General features: G+C 29.9%; 1 protein-coding gene across 1 annotated transcript in view; it reads left to right on the top strand.

Moving 5' to 3' along the window:
• Positions 1-1,079: 1,079 nt before the first annotated feature.
• LOC136989377 (zinc finger protein 28-like) overlaps positions 1,080-16,958 on the top strand; it is a 33,633-nt gene continuing 17,754 nt past the window's right edge. Inside the window, exon 1 of the mRNA XM_067287498.1 lies at positions 1,080-1,600. Coding sequence (XP_067143599.1) covers positions 1,080-1,600 — 521 coding nt within the window. The remainder of the gene's footprint in view (positions 1,601-16,958) is intronic.

Below are 16,958 nucleotides of genomic sequence, written 5' to 3'. Positions count from 1 at the left end.
TTTGTTTGTGAAAAATAAAAAAATAATTTAAAAAAATTTCGTTAGTCTCAGCATTGTCAAAAATTAAAACAAAGCAACACACAACAAAGAAATTTCAACATCAGATAGATTAATTAAACAAAAAATAATTAACGACTCCTGAATTTAAATTGACCCCCTACCTTTGGGATGTTTTTAACACATACTTATTCTTCTGGGTCCTTTGAAATTTTTAAGTGCAAAAGGAAGTCGCAGATCAAAAAGTTTGAGAAACACTGAATTACATAATTAATCGCGCTATTATTTTTTATGGGAGTTTTTTTTAATAAAATCAATTAAATCGTTCTAAACTTGTATTTGACCGTTTTTGACTTTTGTAAAATTTTTTTAAAGGCTATTGGTTTTTTTTTATAACATCAGCAGGTTATTTTTTTTTATATTCAGTAAAATTTTTTCCTATACCTTTTTTTATGGTTTCCTTGTATTTTAATAGCATAAAAATCAAAAATATTGTGTTATATTTGAACACATGTGGTAAGTTTGCTTCCCTCCAGCTTTAAACCAATAATCTCCAGAATCGTACATAAGAACTACCTGGAAAAGCTGCCTCCAGCTGTTTCCAAGGTCAACCGGTTTGTGTAAATTGTAGACTACACGTGTGAAATTTCCGCCTTGTTAAATGAATGAATAACACTTGGTGAAGATATATTTATGAAATAAATGCATTTTTGAAAGATTATTTTTAACTTTTTATATAGTTTTTCTGGAAAAACACTTTTTGGGAGGGCATTGTTTTTCGAAAAAATTCTTTACTTAAAATTTTTTTTAATGTTAAATTCGTATTTAATAAAGTTAATAATTAAACATAAAAAATAGAATTTTTGGATAATATTTTTTGCATTTAGAAATTGCATAATAAGAAAAAATATATCGTGATGTAAGGAATTGTTAACATGATAAATCGTAGGCTAAAAGATGTAAATTACTATCAGTCAGAATGTATAGTTATTAACCGTAAATTAAAAAAAAATGTTATATAAATGAAGTAGCTCTAAAATGCAGTATTTTTCTTGTAGAAGTTAATAAACATGGCTCGTACAATGACTTACGAATGCAAGATTTGTGATAAGCCGTTTCCTAGTAATCAGAGATTAGCGTTTCATATCAGAATCCACATAGGAGAAAAACCCTACAATTGTAAAACATGTAATAAATGTTTTGCTCGATCGAGCCATTTGGATCTTCATTGCAGAATCCACACAGGAGAAAAACCCTACGAATGTGAAACATGTAATAAATGTTTTGCTCAATCGAGCCATTTGGATGTTCATCGCAGAATCCACACAGGAGAAAAACCCTACAAATGTGATACATGTAATAAATGCTTTGCTCAATGGAGCACTTTGAATTGTCATGTGAGGATCCACACAGGAGAAAAACCCTACAAATGTGATACATGTAATAAATGTTTTGCTCAATCGAGCAATTTGAATTGTCATCTGAGAATACACAAGGGAGAAAGAGCATACAAATGCGAAACATGTAATAAAAGTTTTGTTAGTTCGAGCCATTTGAAACGTCATCAGAAGATACACACAAGAGAAAAACAAGTGCACAATATGTAATGAACGTTTCAGGAACAGTTGCTGTTGACTTGTCATCAAAGTTACTACAGTGGAGAAACACCCTACAAATGTAAAATATGTAATATATTTTTTACTGAAAAATGGACATTAGATTGTCATTACAGAATACATCTGAAAAAGATACTACACAAGGGTGAAATACTCAATTAAATTTCCTCCTCTGAAATGAAAGATTAGTTACAATACAACAATTTTTCAAATATAACTTACAGTGAGTATATTTACATTGTCGTTTCAAAGAGAAAATTTGTTTAATTCATCATCATCTCACTCATTCTGAATATAGAATATTCACCTGTCCATTGTATTTCGAAGTGAAGCTCACCTGGATGCTCATTGTATAATGCACAATCTACACCCATTTTATTGCATTATTTCTTTTCAAGTGTTTTGCCGCCATAAGACTTTAGAAGAACACAAAACAATACACCATCCATTAGTTAATTCATTAGCATTGCAATAAATGCAGTGTAAGATTTGCTTGGAAAGCAGATTATGATGTTCATTTTCAATATCATTGATAAGCTAATATACTGTATATTCTATTTAGAAACTTCGATTGAAAATATTACAACAAAAAGTTTTTTGATAATTTTATGTATTTTATAGTGATTTTAAAATAAAGTTTATTGTGAAGATAATAATTTTCTTACATTTATTTATTTAATACATTTAAATTAAATTTAGTAAAAGGATAAATTACGGTTTTTCATTAACTAGATAACATTTTTAGTTCGATATCTTAATAGTAAGTCTCAGTAGAGAAAACCTATTAATTCAGCTGGCTATGCATAGCTCCTTTTTGTATTCGGTAAAAATTTTTAAAAATGCTATTAGATGTTTTATACGATGTCAGAAGGATTTTTTGTTATTTTTTTAGTAATCTTTTTCATAAATACGTTTCTTTGGTCTCTTGTAATATAATAGCATAAATTCGAAAATTTTAGTTATACTGGAGTAGATGTGCTAAACTTGAATTATTCCTGCTTAAAATCGGTCTTATCCTAAGGGTTGTTTCACACTGTGACCAACACGACCGATCGTATAATCAAACCGAATTAATTTTTAAAAGTTCATAACTATTTGAATAGTTGCATTAGCGACTTAAGATTAATAAATATATTATTATTATTATTATTAGTCATATTAGGCAAAAGCCTGTTATTACAGGGAGTTATAACATAGAATGAACATTGATCATAGTCATAATTATAACATATTCAGTTTTTATCAGTTAGTATTATTATATACAATGTTCAGGACAATTCAAATTCATTCACCCTTTTAGGATTGATTACAAAAGGTTTTTGTATAATTATATAATTTATAAATCATAGCAGTATTTGCACCTTGGAAGAAACGATACATTTGATTTTCTTCTGTGATGAAATTTAATTGGTTTAAATCCATTTTAATCCTTAGTTCGTAGTCTTTTTTACATCCACAGAAAACGTGATACTTAGTGAATAATTCTTGACATCTTGGGCAGCTACTTTTGGAAATTTCATAGATTCTATTATTAATTAAAACCATATTGCTATTTAATCTCAGTTGAATGAAAAACTTCTTGACTGTAAACGACATATTAGATAACATATAGTTATTATTGAAGGGGTAATTTAGCAATATTTTATACCATTTAGGCTCTCTTCTCTTATGTATTTCTTCGATATCTTGAGCTAATGAGATTTCTAGTGCATTATGTATTAGTTGTTTCCTTATAAAGTCGCTAATTTCTGAATTTTCTAGTAATGGAGCTATAGAAACTCCGTATTCATTGATTATATTCTTCATTTGACTAATCCAGGTATTTTTTGGGGTTTTTGACACATTTTTTTATACAGCAAATATAATAGTTTTGTTGGAAGGTTGTCATTGTCTCTGATCTTATATAGAAAATTAACAAATCTTTTGACAAAGAAAGGAGCCAATCTAAATCTACTGAGTTCGATTCTAAGAGCGTAACCAGCAATATTGTATTCCAATGTAAAAATTTTTCGAATAAACTTATTTTGAATGGATTCAAGTTTCTTATAATTTGTTAGACTCCAAATTGGTGAGGCGTAGGATATCGCATTAAAAATTATAGAGGTAAACAGTCTAAAATGACTAAATATATTTTTAAGCTTAATATGTGTACAAAGTTTCACCATATTATTAATCAGACAATTTGATTTGTGAACGACTTTTTTGTATTGCTTTTTAAAAGTTATTGTGGGGGTCAGTATAATTCCCAAAAATTTTATCTCTTGTACTATCTCTAATTGTACTTTGTTCATCGAGAATGATGTGCTTTTTTTGCGAGTTTGGATCCATTACGAAATATCATGACTGAGGATTTTCTTGGATTGATGCTTAATTTTAATATATCGAAATATTTTTGTATATTTCTAATTTTTCTTCGAAGACCTGCTGCTGTGGGTGCGACTAGTACGATATCATCCGCATATGCTATAGAGTGGATTACTTGGCCGTCTATATAAAATCCATCATCTTCTTTCTCAAAACATTCATTTATGTCTGCTAGGAAATAGTTAAAAAGATGTGGAGACCAAGGGTCACCTTGAAGAAGACCTCTATCCACTTGTAATTCTGGCCATTTCTTATCAAATTGTTTAATGATTACTTCGTAGTGTCCGAACAATTGATCGATTATTCTAATCATACGTGTATCTGCTCCGTTTTTGCTTAACTTCTCTAGTAATACTGCAATAACCACTGAGTCATATGCTTTTTCAATGTCCAAAAACAAAGCAAAGACTTTTTGTCTTTTTTTATATAATTGTAATTGGATTAGTGTCGTCAATGAAAATAATGCAACTTGGGTGCCTCCGTTTTTTGTAAAGGCAAACTGTGTATAATTAAGTAGTTTATTATTCTCTGTCCACTCGTTAAACTTTTCTGTTAGTACTGCTGTAAACAGTTTGCGAAACCCAGACAAAAGAGCGATAGGTCGATAGTTGGCTGGACAGCTTCTTTCACCTTTTTTAAATATCATTTGGAAGATGATTTTATTCCAATCTCTAGGTATTGTACCCGTATTATAGAAATTATTGTATAGATTAGCCAATAGATGAATTCCTTCGATCGAAAAGTTTTTGATTATCGCGTTGGTAATGGAATCGGCACCTGGAGCGGTTCTCTCTTTTATTTTTTTGATACACCTGTGTAAATTTTCTTCATTAAATATTTCTGTTAGTGGTTCAGTCGTAACAGTTAAGTGCGGTATACTCTGCACATTGCATTTATTTTTGTAGGAAATGGAAAATTCCTCTAAGTATTGTTGCCAATTATCATACGTTACATAGCATTTAGGCTCAGGAGTTTGTGTTTTATTTCTGACTTGTTTAATAATATTCCAAAATTCTTTTGTATCTTTAGCTTTTAATAATTGATCACTCATCTCAGAATAATATTTCTTCTTTTTGGCTTTAATTAGGTTTTGATATATTTTTTTGTTTCTTATATATTCTTTTAGTGTTGACTCAGAGTTTATTTTTCTAAAATATTGTAAGCTACGTTGTTTTTTAATCTTATGTAAGTAACAACTCTTATCAAACCAAATTTGTTTGGGATGTGTTCTATTAATGTTCCAAGAGGTTTTGTATCGAAATTGGTCTATTATATTTACTAATTTATCATATTTCTGCACAGCCGTTATATTACTTTCTTTATATTGTATCATCAGCAATTGATTGTTGAATTCATTTTTGAATTTTTTCAGATTAAAACTTCTTTTCGTCTCTCTTCTATAAGTTCGATTATTTTTTTGAGTTTGCTCTTCCCTGTTTTCGTATGGGGCTCCATCGAATTCTAGTTGTACAGGGAAGTGGTCTGTCATATCGATATTCAAGACTCTAAATTCCTTAATCATATTTAGGGCAGTTTCCGAACAAATTATATAGTCAATCACAGATTTGCCTAAGCTAGACAGGTAGGTATATTCCGCAGGACAGTCGCTTGGGAGTCGTCCATTCAAAATATATAGATTATTATCTTGTACAAATTCTAGTAATGATTTTCCTCCTAAGTTACTTACTTTATCTTTAGACATTCTGATATTGTCAATAATTCCATTGTTATTTTTGTTTTTTGTATCCATTGCTTCACCTATTCGACTATTAGCATCGCCCCCAATTATCCACAAATCTGTAATATTAGTTCTTTGAATTATCTTATTTTGAATTTCTACTAAGGTTCTCTTTTTATCGAAATTTGGTGGGAGATATATGAGTATAATTCCTATACGTGTTTCTCTCCAGCGTGAACTTAGATGTTGACAGAGTTCTAATTCAGCTAGGACGTAATTGTTATCAGCAATCCAAAATCTCAATTTACCTAGATTTTTATTAATTAACAATAAGAGTCCTCCAAAAGGTCGACCGAATTTACTATTTTTTGACCTTTACTTTCCAATACTAAGAAGGTTCGTTCTAAATAAGTTTTATCTTCTATTTTTAGCTGGATCAACCAAGTTTCAGACAAACCAATAACTGTATTGGAATTCAAGTATTTATAAAATGTATCTGTGTATAGCTTTCTTTGGATACCTTGTATATTCCAGAATCCAAAACGAATTTTGTAATTATGCCTTTTTGTATATTCACCTTTTTCTAATGGTAGTCCAACTACTAAGTTTGTCAGCTCTATTCTATGTCCTTGTTGGTTATTATTTTCTAGTATTACTAGGTTCATAGAATCTTCTGTTCTTTGATTATTCGTAGAAATGAAGGATTTTTTGATATATTTATTTGATTGACCCTTTAATTTAGGCCTAAAAAACCCCTTACACGTATCGCTTTTTGTAAGTGGAGATCGTATGTATAGATATTCTCTCCCTTTATATAATAATCATCTCTCATTATTATTTTAATGCCTTTGGCTTTTTCTTGTTGAAATATTGGTATCAAATTTTTTCTCCTCAATCTCGATCTTCTACAGAGATCTGTTTTGAATATAATTTTTTTATGTTCGTCTAAATTGATTTTTGCTCTCTTAGACCAGAATTCTTTAAGTATTAAATTTCTGTCATATGTTGAGGATAGAACTATTTTCACCATAGGCTTGTATTCATTATTAGTTAGTTTAATTATACTATTTATTGAACTATTTGTTATCCCTAGTTCTCTTGATATAAATTGTTCGATTTCTTTTAGATATTCCGGAGTTTCAAACGGAAAATTAATAATTACTATATTTTTGTTCGTTTTTTTATTTAATAATTGATCTAATTCAAATTCTAGCTCACCTTTTGTGTGGGAATTATCCTTAATTATTGAATCCATTTCTTCCAATACTTGTGCTACTCTTTTGGATTCCAATTGGTAAACTCTGTTTTCTTCTTTCAGATTATTAACTTCTGATTTGATATTTTGTAACTCGGTGTTTAATTGATTGAATTTTTCTTCAATCAAATCGTATATGGATTTCAGCGAATATTTTTGTTCTTCTGCTGTTGGAGTGTCTGCTCCTTGTGCGGGATGAAAGTAGTCTTGTATTTTTGGAGTTCTCCCATCGTTTAATTCCTCTCTATCATACTCCTGTTCTTCAGGCAGAATTTCTTGATTGGAATTAGTTCCAGATATACTTATTTTTTCTGTAGCTTTAGGAATGACACTGCGCGGCCTCCCACGCCCCTTCTTTTGCATATCTGTCTGGCCGCCACGTTGAGGAGATCTAGGCAAAGGTCATGGGTTAGGTTTTATACCAGAAATAAGCAATAGGTATAATATTACTAGCAGAGAAAGACATTTGTTATACTTCCACTTAAATTGAGGTAGCATTTTCCTCCAAGAGCGAATCATTATCACACAATGTTGTATCAACTCTTCTCTTGAGATTATCGCGCCAACACCTTCGACAGTCGAGACACTCCCCCCCAACTTAAGATTATTAATAGCTCATTTCTCTGAATGTGATGGCGATCTTCACCAAATTTTTAGTGTATCGCGCGATATCGTGCAAACAAAACGTATTTGCATGAGTGCTGGGACTCACGAGCTGAACACTCAATTTTTATATGCCCAATTTTTGTAAACGGTTGAGAAGTTTATCCCTTTATTTGGACAAGAAGCTGTTTGTGTTTAAAGTTATATGCTCACAAGGTTTCGTTAGAATCGGAAAACCGAACGTCTGGTCTTCCCCTGGTTAGACATTGGAATTATTTTAGAATAATTTCTTATTAAATAATTCGGAATAACACATTCGATCACAATATTTAGAACGTGCTTCACAGATTCTGTCATTTTTGTTCTAATCTACTAAAAAAAGGGTCAAAGTAAAAAAAAGTCAACCCAAAAAATTATCAACTTTCCGCAGTGGATTAAAAATCTCCAACCTGAAAACGCTAGGCGCATTGCAAAAACTGCCTCTGGGTTTCAATGTCACTTTGTACTCTTATCCTCGAGCTTTCCACGTAACATCATTTAATGCATATGGGAGCATATACTTTTTATTTCAGTTCGATGAATCTGTAATATCGAATCAATCTTTGTCGCGTTATACAGAGTACTTTTGTCATGTGTTTTAGTTGGCAGAAATAATATAAGTAGGAACGAATTGTATTTACACTGTGAAGAAATTGTTTCACAAAACGGCAAAATAGAAGACTGTATTCTTGCCGTACAATCTCGCAAAGTTATCTCTAAATACTGATTTCTTTCATATCAGTTTATCGGATATTTGATTACTGACGCTTTTACTTACCATTTATAAATCCGAAGTACAGTACATTTCATCGTCAACAGCTAAACACCCTCAACTATAAGCTTGAATTTATCCGCCGTATTTAATCTTTTATATCGGATCCAAATTATCTCACCCTTCACCCGGATAGTTTGATTGCCATTCAGTTTGCGTTTTTGTACGCAGATAAAAATTTATTCAGAGTATTTTGTTTGTGTTATGCTAATTATAGGTTTTTTAAACAGCAATATCTCGCTTAAAACTGTCATACATATTGTTGTACCGTATAGGAAGTGAAAAAGCAGATGGTAATTGTACAATCTCATATTAATAGAATGTGTATTGTAAAGAAAAATCTGTCATGAATTACCGTTTATGTGTCCTTATAATTATTGCAAGATTTGACCTCTAAAATTCTGATAAATACAGCACAAAATGAAAATGTGCTTTTGAATTATGCGAATTCAAAAGCTGCATTGCTATAAATTTTAACCTGGTACACTGATTGGACATTTTTTATTTTTCAGAGCGACCTTTAATACCTTACGTAAATTAATTAGTGTCGAAGCTTCCATACGTAACATATTGTATAATGGACAGCACTACGAAACATGTATTCGAGTCTGTAAAACAGTATGCACCATGGTGTTATGAATTTACTTTGAGTGTGAAACGTTTGAATAGAGGCTTGTTTTCCATAGAAACCTCAAGATATCTACGGTAAATTGCCTAAGTGTTTCATTGATATTACATGAAATTTAAGTATTCAGGTATACAATTAAAAGCAAAAAATAATGTAGAATTATTTTTATACTTACGATGGGTTTTCATCTTTAAACTCGTAAATATAAATATAATTGATAAAAACTCCTGAAAATGTAGTAACGTCAATGAGGAAGCAAAGCAGAAATAACAATTAGAAAAAAAAATAAAGTATTTACACGTTACAGATAAATAATAAGTTAAAACTTATCAGTACTTTTAGTTGAACTTATTAATTGAATATCCGTTCCATGTCATTTGCAATTAAAATTAAAACAAGTTTATTAATATATGCATAATGATATGAAATTTCATTTTATTCGTTTATGCATTAAAATTATGTTTTTAATAATACAACTTCACGCAGTTTGCTTGAAAAATACATACGTATAATTAGAAACCATAGAGTCAAAAATCTTAATGTTAATTTCTAAAAGTTCTTTTTTACTTGTATATTCGCGTGAACAAATCTGAAGTAATAAACTTTCCTGTTTAAAAGAAATTTGATTTACAGGAAGCCTATCACATAAAAAATCTTTTGCTGAAACAGTTTCATTGTTTTAGAGTGTTTCTATGCTTAAATACGCAAAACTTTAAAACACTGGTATTCAAAGATGGGCAATACTGGCCCTAGATGGAGGTGAGTTACCTAGAGAATGATAAAAGACAAGGTGACAGCAGGAGGTGCTGCAGTCAAGGTCTGGCCGAATAGTCTATTTGTTTATTATAGCAAGTAAAAACAAACATCGTGTTAAATGATTTCAGGTATAGAGAATAATGTAAGGACACAAAGTGTGAAAATTGTAGAAAAGTATTTCTAAAAATATTTTCAGGTTTTTCTGACACAAGGGAAAACGGGTTAAGGGACACTTGGGTATAAATTTATGGAATTTAGAAGGCGGTGGACTAAATATGTTTTAGAATTACTGCCTTAAAACAATTCGATTCTTTTCTTTTGGTTTTTTTTAATCCATTCAATAATTTGTTTATGCTATTAATGAGTAAAATACACAAATTACTACTAATTATAAAGAGTCATAATTCATATTTTGTCACAGGACAGTACATAAACGTTCTTAATTAACTTGTTTCTATTTTATGCAGAAAAGGTTTCCTAATTATCTATTTTATAATAAATGTCAAGTTATAAATTTATTTTATTGACATCTCTGTATAACTAGCTTTTATAAAAAAGCTGTCAAGTAGGAAAGATTTCACGGTATATAGTATCGTGAAGTAGTAAAACTGGTGTAATTTTCCCAGCGGTGTATGATAATGTAGCAGAGAAAAATAATGTCATTACTTTTTATTGCAAGTAATTAATTCTTACTTTGTCCTAAATTAAAAAAAAGACAGACTAACACAATTTTTTAAATTTCATCATCTGTCAATTACATTTTATTGAAATATGATCAGAAATTTATAATTTAAAAATTTATTTAATTATATAATGTTATTTCATTTCTAACATTCCCTCTGAGCACGATGTTGGCCTCTTTATTCCTAGACTTATTACACCGTTACTAGACACAAGACCAGTCTTAGAATATCACATATAGATACTGCAATTTCATGAATATTTCTAAAAAGCTGATAAGAGACTTAAGATCCGAAATGCATACATTTTTGAAAAAATAAGCTGATTTTCGGTTAATCTTACCTATGGTTCCAAAATGGCGGCTCGTCTCTGATTCCAGCAAATACAAGAAAGGAAACAGTGCAGAAGCACGTTTCAGCTTAACCTAAACTATTCTAATAATTTTGTTGGTAATAATTATAATAATTTATTAGAATAGGTTAGGTTATATTAGAACGTATGCTCGCACTGTTTCCTTTTTTCTATCTGTTGGAATCAGTGGCGAGCCACCATTTTGGAACCATAAGTAATATTAATCTGATTTTCTAAGGCTGTTCTTGTGTCCAGTCGAGGTGTAATAAGTCTTGGAATAAAAGGGCAACATAGTGCTCACAAGTATATTCCAAGCCAAACAAAAAGCTTATATAGTATTCTTTGTCACAATTTATAAAATTTATTTTTAATTGCAAATTTATGAAAATTTGTGTTATTTTGAATAAAGTGCCAACAATGAAAAAAGCTATTAAATGTGTATAAATTTTTGCATACGATGAATATAGCATCAAACAATTCATTAAACTGTAATTACAAGCAAAGTAGAAAATATGTTACATTCTGTTTTAGTTTCTTGTTTCCTTCCAATTAATTATCTTTTCAATCAGTATTTCAAGCAGAAGTGTAAAGAACGAAATAACGTAACCAGCACCCAACAAGTATAAATGATTTGAAATGTCTTCGAATTTAACAGAACCGTCCGATTCATCCTCATTTTCATTTTCATTTGAATATAATCCCTGAGTTAAATTCATCTTTTTTTCGACAAGTGTTCGAGCAAGTTTATCTGGCAAGCCGCTTTGCTGAATAATATTCACCCTGAAATAAGCGACCGTTTTTATAACTAGAAATTAAATAATAGCAGTTAAATCGACTTACATTCGGATAACTTCCTTGGTGTGATAAAAGAGTTGTGTGTTAATCTGGACAAAAAGGAAATTAGTAAACAGGATATCGGGTGACAGATAAAGTTCGATTTCCTTTCCCCATTCCGTCTCTAGCATAGACAATGACCACTTTGAACTAATGAAGACGTAATTTCCTTCGAAAAACTCTTCTTTAGGTATAATATACTCGTACAGCACACTCACGTCTTCATTTCTTTTTATGGAATTTGCTATAGAATTAATTTCATCGTCGTTTATTGATAGCCAATCCAGTCTCTAATAAATAGAATTAAAAATCGTTTAATTGTTACTCGTTCTCCTGATAGATCTTTTAGTGGCATAAATATTTCGGAAAACAACTTATCATTGAAAGAACACAGCAGTAATTGTCTATAACTATTTTATTAGACTACAAAATGCATTTCAGGCCTTGTGCTCCTCTTTACACCTTCATTATAGATGTGCAGTACTTAATTAAAGTATAAATGCTTTAATCTATTATATTTAAAGTTTTTAACCTGTGTATTATGCACTGAATGTGGTGTGATATATATCATTTATTGTTTAATTAAGTAGATTTCAGTGGCGTGCCATCATTGGAAGCAACGGAAGCGCTGCATCCACCTTCCAAAGACCTTCCCTTGTATTTTCTAAAATATAAATTTTCATATTTTAACGTACTTTAAATTAATTACAATGAATATTTTATTATAACTGCATTATGTATCTTATTAAAAAATTCCATATTACAGTAGAGCGTCGAAAAGTGGAACCAATTGGAGACTGGGGCCCTTCCAGTTAATGATTTGTTCCAGTTTCCGACTTTGTACGAAAAAATACATTAACCTGTCCGATGTTCAAATTTTTCTCCGTTGCGTATCGCTTCCTGTTGAATTTTTCTCCGTTGCGTGTCGCTTCGTGTTGAATTTTCGTCGATTTTAAGCCTAACGAAAATTTTTATAATAATCATCGAGGCTATCGTATCGTTAAAAATTATTTCTGCATTTTGTACAAACAAAATAAATATATTAAAGAATATAAAAAACATGAAAATTATACTTTAGAAGTAAATTTAGTATCAAAATTATTCGATTCAGCACGACACAGTCAGACTGAAAATCGTTCCACTTTCCGGCCATTCCACTTACCGACGTTCCACTTATCGACGCTCTACTGTATATGTGAAAAAAACGATAAGATTGCTATTGTATATTCGATCGTTAGTGGCGGAATGGAAGCGCTTCCGAGACAGCTTTCACGGCGAGAATAACTGAATGGTGTAAAGCAGCCAGAGGGCATTGGCGCATGCACTTTACAGAGCAGCAACCTCAGCCAGTTTAGCCAGTGGAAACTACACACGCGTAACGCTTCCAACGATTCTATCATTTGGCCACTGGCAGGGAGCTATTTGACTAAGTGAATTGTTTAAGATTTAAAAAGTAAAAAGTATCAATGTTATTTTTATGTACGTTTTTTTGCAAAGTTATATTTAATTACAGTATAATTAAAAGAAAATTATAATTATAATGGCGGATTTTCAGACATAAAATCTTTAGAATTTTTATCACCTTTAGATGTTTTTCATAATATTAGAATTATTAACAATTTTTCTAAGCGTGTTTTAATTTTTTAAATTAAGTAAATTTTATGAAAAATTTTTTGATTTATCGAAATTACGTAAGTAGTAGAGGAAAAGTCGGTTCTGCCTCAAAAATTAAAATCCTAGAAATTATATGAATTTAATCAAAATCAATACTAAAATTCATTGAATTTATACAAAAATTCATTAAATTTAAAAATCTTAAAATTTAACAAATTTTAACAAAATCAATAAATGTAAACAAAATTAATTTATTTGTTATAAAAAGAAAATATAATAAAAAGTCAAACAAACTCAATAATATGAGCTTTATGTTTATTCCCACAATCTCTCATACCCCTGTATACAAATTTAAAATTACTCATCTCATCTAAATCTTCATTCTTTAATTTCTTATTGAAATTCATCCAATTCTCTATCTCTAAGAACTACTAAATTTTTATCACCAAAGCGAGTGCATATTGTTTTAATATATTCAATTGGATTTTCGTAATCAATTTCCAATTCATATAATTTCTTTGTTAGAATATTTTGAAGTTTTCCAATATTGTTTAGTTTCTTCAATGTCTCCATTTATATAGGAAAAAAAATAATCATTATTAAAACGTCATCATGTGAAAAAATAAAATAAAATAAAAACTACATATCATATACAACAAATAAATATATTAAATGTAGTTCTTCCACAAGAATGCGGTTTCCATTGGCTGGATATCTACTGAGGGTTCCAACTGTCAACAAATCTCGTGCTTTAAATAAAATGACATTACCTTTTTCTTCTGCTAATGTATTATTTAAAAATATTCCAAAATCTAAACCAGCGCTCCCTTTTTCCGTAAAATGATTTATTTTTCTAATGTATCCATTTTCTGGTAACAGATATTCATTAATTTTTCCTTTAAATTTTTCTAGCGGGAGATAAGCCCTTCCCCTCTCTAACAAAAATTTAAATTCAATGATATCTGTTACCAGAAAATGGATACATTAGAAAAATAAATCATTTTACGGAAAAAGGGAGCGCTGGTTTAGATTTTGGAATATTTTTAAATAATACATTAGCAGAAGAAAAAGGTAATGTCATTTTATTTAAAGCACGAGATTTGTTGACAGTTGGAACCCTCAGTAGATATCCAGCCAATGGAAACCGCATTCTTGTGGAAGAACTACATTTAATATATTTATTTGTTGTATATGATATGTAGTTTTTATTTTATTTTATTTTTTCACATGATGACGTTTTAATAATGATTATTTTTTTTCCTATATAAATGGAGACATTGAAGAAACTAAACAATATTGGAAAACTTCAAAATATTCTAACAAAGAAATTATATGAATTGGAAATTGATTACGAAAATCCAATTGAATATATTAAAACAATATGCACTCGCTTTGGTGATAAAAATTTAGTAGTTCTTAGAGATAGAGAATTGGATGAATTTCAATAAGAAATTAAAGAATGAAGATTTAGATGAGATGAGTAATTTTAAATTTGTATACAGGGGTATGAGAGATTGTGGGAATAAACATAAAGCTCATATTATTGAGTTTGTTTGACTTTTTATTATATTTTCTTTTTATAACAAATAAATTAATTTTGTTTACATTTATTGATTTTGTTAAAATTTGTTAAATTTTAAGATTTTTAAATTTAATGAATTTTTGTATAAATTCAATGAATTTTAGTATTGATTTTGATTAAATTCATATAATTTCTATGATTTAAATTTTTGAGGCAGAACCGACTTTTCTCTACTACTTACGTAACGAAGCGCAATATTTATATTCGTGTCAGGACTATATTGACAAGTAACTCTTAAACATAAAACATATTATAATTAATGTGAATCCGAACAAAGACGTACTAAAAAAATTATATGATTTAATATCACTAATTTTTACAGTACCGTTTACTGGTGGGTCTGTTGAGCGCAGTTTTTCGACCACGAAGCGAATTCATATATTGGCCACTCGGTCAGAAGAAAAATTGTCGTCGCTAGCGTTGCTTTCGATAGAAAAAGAAATTTTAAATACGTTGATGGAGTCGATGACCAGCGACTTTTATGATAAAGTAATTAACGTCTTGGGGGAAAAATCGCGAAATAGAATTAGTTTATAAAAAATTTAAAAAACAAGTGTTTCTATCATTGTTTATATTATGCCAATTTGTATTATGTATTTATTAATTGTATTTTAGAACTAAAATACATAAATTGTTTATTTTTGTCATTTCCAGTATTTGTTTAAAACTTTTATGGAAATGTCATGTACCAGACAGGTCTGACCCGTCACGAAAGACGCGAAAAAACGGTTAATTTAGAGAAAAATTCATTAGTTTAAAAAAACAGGTGAAAGTCGTTTGTAGTCGGACCCCCATTGTTTATATCAAACTGCCAGGCAGAAACTATAAATCGCGGAAGGAAGTCGTCCTATGATCGGTGGAAAATCGAATTCGTCTTCGATTTTGACTTTTTTTCGCTCTCCAGGTAAGAGTCTCGTTATGTTTAGTAACAAGGGATCAACCACTCGAAAGCGTGATTGAGGGAGAACGACCAATCAACGACCTCCAAGATATTAAACAATATAAATTTTTTGATGTTCGTGTCGACGTTTATGCACGTATAAAAACTCATGAAATAGCAATAAATTTAAAAATACAGTCAAACCTGTTTTTATGTGGGGGATAGGGACCGCATTAAAAAAACGCATAAAAAAATCGCACGAAACTTCACGAATTGCTGTAAAAAATAGTTTTCGCAACACAATTAAAAAAATATTTTTTTATGCGGTCAATAGGGAGCGCATAAAAAAAGTCTCACATAGAAAATAACTCAAAACCATACGAAATAGAATTTATTGACAACAGATGTCAGCACTTGACTGCATTATCTGGTTTATCGTCTGTTTTACATATTTTTGTCCAGGTGGTGTTTTGTTGACTTAAAAAGTAAATTATTTCATTTTTCGCATATTCATGCAATAGTATTACTATAATAAGTGCATTTAAGCTATAATAAGTTTATTTAGCTATAATAAGTCAACATGAGACATGACGAATCGCAGGAGACTAGTCGCCAACTATACCGCACAAATAAAAAATCGCACAAAAAAAATCGCACAAATAAAAATTGCACATAAAAAGACCGCATAAAAACAGGTTTGACTGTAATTAACTTAAGTAATCTATCAACTAAATTATATATCACGTATGAACATATTATATAGTGAGTGCATGCAAAACTGCCATAATATATACATAGGATTCTGATTTTAATCATGGGATCGTTCGGATCAATAGTAGACCCAGTCGAGTCGTGAAGATGCTCAACATTTATCTCCAGAACGACAATGTGACACTTATAATAACGTGAAATCAATGCTAAGCGTGTTCGTTTATTTATATAAAATGCATTGCAGAAAAAACAATTACCAGTATCAAGCCACATAAATTTATGTAAAAATTAACTGTTTAGAATATGATTTGCTTAAATTCTCGCTCTTTCGTGATTTAAAAACAATTAATTGTTCTACTGGTCTGCGAAATAGAGAAGCTTTATAAAATGTTTGTTTAATCCTACTAACAATAATATACTTTTGTTCTAAACAAAACAATTTTTATAGAAAATACCACACTTAAGATTTATGCATATTATATGGTAATTTAAAATAATTAATCAACTATATACCCATCATGACAAAATACAAACCGTATCAACATGAAAGATACGAGCTTCGGATGAGTCAATAAATATTAACGGAATATATTTGTC

Source organism: Centruroides vittatus, unplaced genomic scaffold (assembly GCF_030686945.1).
Source record: "Centruroides vittatus isolate TY-2023 unplaced genomic scaffold, ASM3068694v2 contig_1295, whole genome shotgun sequence".
NCBI classification, from domain to species: Eukaryota; Metazoa; Arthropoda; class Arachnida; order Scorpiones; family Buthidae; genus Centruroides; species Centruroides vittatus.
This window is presented reverse-complemented; position numbering and strand designations above follow the sequence as displayed.